Below are 4,877 nucleotides of genomic sequence, written 5' to 3'. Positions count from 1 at the left end.
AACTGATTTGAACTTCTGGATTGGCAGAGAAGCTGGCCACAGCCTGAATGTAACATGTTAATAATCCTTTTTAGACCTCCTGAAAATAGCAACAGATGAAGTGAAAACGTACCAAAAACCTTGTATTTGGGCATTTTTATGCATAGTTGACCACTGTAATGCCTCTTTGAAGTGTTTGCTATTGTTTATATATTAATGAAACAGTAAGCTCAAACAGAGCAAACCATTCAAGTAATTCCACTGCATTACAAAGGGGTAGAAGTCACAAGCTCCCTCCTGGCAACCACAGACTAGCCAGCAGTTCTCTGTGGATGTTAAAAAAATCCATCAAGGGAAAGGATGAGCTCAAGTTTTGGTAGCTTGGAAGTTACCAACTGGCAGAGTCCTCACTTCATCCACTCGACTTTTGTGGATCTGGAAGGCAGGTGTCACCCAGCGGCCACAGGAACACTGGTCACCTCGCCAGCTGAAGGAACCCAGCTTGGACGTGCATTTGGGACACAGGAGCTGCAAGGAAAATGTGACTCACTCCAAGGCACACTCAGATGTAGGTCTGCTTAAGTGTGCTTTTTAGTTTAAATTTAACTTAGACATACTAAAATGTAGGCAATTTCCTACTGTACTTCCACGGTACATTCCATTTTGGCAACCTGTGCTGAGCCTAGGTCTTGCCCATGTAACACTTCACAGAAGGTAAAGAGACTGAAAAACAGGCAAAAAAGCAAAACTGCGCTGGCTGGTGTTTGCCACGCCCTGGGGTGTAGCAGGCAGCAGCACTGGCAAAATGGAGGGTCTGGAAATGTAGCTCAGCCCTAGTGTGGTTCTGGGACAGTTTTGCCAGTCTCCAGAAAGCACTGGTCAGCCTAAGAAAGCAATGGGTTTTATAGGTCCCACAAGCTCTTTTCTTATAATAAACCCACACAGCAGACAGACTCTCTCCAACACCCTGGCTAGCGTTCTACATCCAATGGGATCAACAGCTCATTTCCTCATGAAAAGATATTTAAGACTCTGTTCATAAGCTGCAAAACCTGGGCCAGAAAGGCTGGGAGACCTAGGTTCTTGTGGGGCGCAAAAAGCCTGAAAAACAAAGCACATGCTCCCCTTTACCTGTCCTTCCATCACACCGAGCAGTGCTGGCTCCATCCACTGCACAGGCTCTATGAAGTAAGAGGTACACTTCTCACGACCATCACTGCAGAGCCGAGCCGAGCCAGTTACCCTCTTGTGGGCAAAGGCTGTAGGTCCGCTTCCTTCCACGTGAGGCAAAATACTGGAACTACGGAACAGAGCACGCCTGCCCTCCAGGACAGACGGGAAAAGAGAAGCAAGACAGTTTGTTTTTTTTAACCAGGGAAACCTACAGACAATACAAAAAAGCAGTCTCACAGCTGTATGCTGCTTCTCATATACACTGATTTTTATCAATTCCTACATACTAAAGTTTAAATACACACTCATGTACTTGAAGAAACCTATGCCCAGGAAATGGGAGGATTATTCAACTTCACTTTAAGTAATCCATAAAAGGCAGTTAAAATGTAGTAACTCCCCAAAATCTGTAAGAAGTTTCTTCTAGAGGAACTGGTTGTCAAAACCAAACTACAAGTTCTGGTTTCAGAGCAAGCAACTTCACAGAGCCAAGCAGAATTAAGCCTGCCTGCAGAGTGTGGCAGGTTAGGCTGCACAAGTGCTGCATAAGTCCAGGCAAAAAAGGTTTTGTATCTTGTAAGATACTTTGGCATGGACTGTATGGAAACTTAGGGAAGAGCTCATCCCTGTCCTGACAATAATGACATGCTCATTGATTTACACAGGCTGTTTTTCTCGAGTCAATTTTAAAAATGACATTAAATGGAGAACTGTAAAAGGTCCAGTACCTGCATTTCCTGCATCTGTAGAGAACTTCTGTATCTGGAATTTGACACATACTGGTTGGATCGACAGCAAAGACTTCTCGGGGCAAGTCCTGAAGTTCTGCAGAGGGGTCAATACCAAGTTGTGAATCAGACCAACGCAGCCATGCTGCATTTCTGTGGGGCAAGGCAGTGCTGTGCCTCTGCCCCCACCATGGCATGCAGAAGCCACTTTCTTCCCACTCGTTTGTCCACTCACTAACTCCACACAGTTAGCTAACATGAAAGAGTCTCATCCCACCACACCCAAGATTGACATTTGCTTAATGCAAGGAACTGGGATCTTGACTTTGGCCCTAACAATGGTAAAATAGTTGCATTTTGCTTTAGATGTTCTTAAACAGAAAGTAAAGGCAAAGGAGTTTTAACAGTACTGCCAATCTTTTAGTGCACACAATACAGCAAATCAGCTTACGAATGGGAACTTCCAGGGAGAAGGGAACATAAATGGAGACAGCACTGTCGTGCTGAATGTGCAACACTGAGATCTTACAAAGAAGCTGTGGGGTTTTATTTTATTATAAAGTTTCACATATGTACATATAGCTATTCCAGTCAACCTTTTACAAATTAAACTATGGAAGTTTACTCCATGCATTGATTTCAACACTATATCAATTTTGCATTTGTTATTTTTCTTTCTTTAATTCTGTTGACTTGTTTTCAGAGAATGTTAAGTTTGCCTAGCCAGGCAAAAAATAAATAAATCAGGAAACATATCAAATTGACCATTACCATTTCTGTATTTTCCTAAAGAGAACAGTTCCTTACGGATCTTACTTCTCGTGAATGTCTCACAAGATGCTATTTTCCTCACTGATGACCTACAGTTCTCTGGAACCAGCAGGATGTGTATATGCTCAGCTAGCAGACTCAGGGCATGGCTGCTTTAAGTGTTGACTCGAAGTCTAGAATCATAGAATGGTCTGGGTTGGAAGGGAACCATTTCTGTATTTTCCTAAAGAGAACAGTTCCTTACGGATCTTACTTCTCGTGAATGTCTCACAAGATGCTATTTTCCTCACTGATGACCTACAGTTCTCTGGAACCAGCAGGATGTGTATATGCTCAGCTAGCAGACTCAGGGCATGGCTGCTTTAAGTGTTGACTCGAAGTCTAGAATCATAGAATGGTTTGGGTTGGAAGGGATCTTAAAGACCATCTGGATCCACCCCCCCTGCCATGGGCAGGGACACCTCCTGCTAGATCAGGCTGCTCAGAGCCCCATCCAACCTGCCCTTGAACACTTCCAGGGAGGGGGCAGCCACAACTTCCCTGGGCAGCCTGCTCCAGCGTCTCACCACCCTCACACTACAGAATTTCCCCCTCATCTCCAACCTAAATCTCCCCTCTTCCAGCTGAAACCCACTACCCCTTGTTCTACCGCCACACGCCCTTGCAAGAAGCTCTTCCCCCAACCCTTTGGGGAAGAAATTGTTCCAAAGATCCAATCTAAACCTCCCCTGGTGCAAGTTAAGCCCGTTTCCTCTTGTCCCATCACTTGTTCCTTGGGATCAGAGACCAAACCCCCTGGCTCCAACCTCCTCTCAGCAGTTGCAGAGCCAGCAGGTCTCCCCTCACCTCTTTGTCTCCAGGCTGGACACCCCCAGCTCCCTCAGCTGCTCCTCCTCACACTCATGCTCCAGCCCCTTCCCCAGCTCCATTGCCTTTCTCTGGACACGTTCCAGCCCCACAGGTCCTTCTCTTCCTAAGTGATCCAAATCTTATTGCTCAGATTAAGGAGCTCAGGAGAGCTTCATGTGGACAAGCACTCCAGGATGAGAACACACTTTCTTCCCACTTCACTCCCGTGTTTAATACCAGGTTCCTTCACAGCCTGTTCTTCAAGTATGGGTCTTGCCACTGAGTGTGCTGGAGCATGGCTGGTCCCTGGTCGAGAGAGACAAAGTTGGAATTGAAGCCATGGAGAAGCTGTTTGCTTTGCATCACGAGTTGCAGCTGTTTTTGGTAACAAATGCCCCTGTGTCCAGGGACTGTCATTCCCTCCAACACCCTGTCAGATGCTGTCATCTCCTTGTCACTGCTCTGTGATTAACCCAAAATCCAGCACTCAAAACAAGCAGGCAAAGTCCCTCTGCCTTGCTCCAGGAGCACAGAGTTAGTGGCAGCCAAGCATGCTCAGCCTTCACAGGTTCCCTCTGGTGTAGGTGAGGGGTTTGGATCAGGCCTGAGCAGCTCAAAGGAACAAAGATAAAGCTGAGAAAGGCCTGTGTTTGTTGGGTTTTTTTTCTTTAAATTTTCATCTGAAAATCTCCAGCTCTCTCCTTTCCAGCCTTGGGAAGTGCCAGGCATTTCTGGTCCTTTGCCCTCCCATCTGTTCCTCTGGCTTACAGAGGGGACAGAGATCAGGGCAGGGGGGGCGGGGGCTGATGTTTATTAAATGACAAACTTGGCTACAGCAGGATGGAAAAATAAACACAATTCTGGCATGTCGTAACCAGCTCAGGTCAAATGGGAGAGCTTACTGTCAAGGAGGCAAGAGGAGCAGCCTCCAATGCCTCAAAGACTTCAAGGCATCATATCAGGAGGAGGGTGCCGCCGCGCTGCCGGCCCGCTGGGCAGGCCTAGAGGGCTCTTCGAAGCTGAGATCGGCCCCCAGGGTTCTGAGTCCTCTGCTTGTTCTCCTGCCTCACCTCCCGTGCTTGCCCGAGAGGCTGTCTGGTGTCCGGCCGAAAGGAGATCCCTTCTGTGGGTGTTTTAAGTCACGTAAACTCGAGCCAAAGGAAAGGGTGTGACCGTGTATCCGAGGACAGGGAGTCTCCGAAGCTCTCCTTGACATTGTTTTCAAGCTGCAGTACTGCCTTACCTGTGCAAAACCTCCTTTCCAGTTGCCATTGCCACCAGCTGGAGATGAAGGGCCTCTTGAAAAAGCCTTCAAGAATTCATAAAAGTTGGCAGTAAGAGCCCTTATAATTTAGCGGGGGGGGGGCAACACAGCAT

The 4,877-nt window shown here is 47.0% G+C and overlaps 1 protein-coding gene across 1 annotated transcript in view; it reads right to left on the bottom strand.

The window, feature by feature from the left end:
* Positions 1 to 345: 345 nt before the first annotated feature.
* The window catches only part of DUSP12 (dual specificity phosphatase 12), a 7,430-nt gene continuing 2,898 nt past the window's right edge, over positions 346 to 4,877 (bottom strand). Inside the window, exons 2-4 of the mRNA XM_009993421.1 lie at positions 1,881 to 1,977; positions 1,111 to 1,297; positions 346 to 507 (exon numbers count right to left, since the gene is read on the bottom strand). Of these exons, the coding sequence (XP_009991723.1) occupies positions 346 to 507; positions 1,111 to 1,297; positions 1,881 to 1,977 (446 nt within the window). The remainder of the gene's footprint in view (positions 508 to 1,110; positions 1,298 to 1,880; positions 1,978 to 4,877) is intronic.

The sequence above is a fragment of the Chaetura pelagica genome, unplaced genomic scaffold, assembly GCF_000747805.2.
Source record: "Chaetura pelagica isolate M959 unplaced genomic scaffold, ChaPel_1.0 scaffold101, whole genome shotgun sequence".
NCBI classification, from domain to species: Eukaryota; Metazoa; Chordata; class Aves; order Apodiformes; family Apodidae; genus Chaetura; species Chaetura pelagica.
The sequence above is the reverse complement of the archived record's forward strand: the minus strand, read 5'-3'. Positions and strand labels throughout refer to the sequence as shown.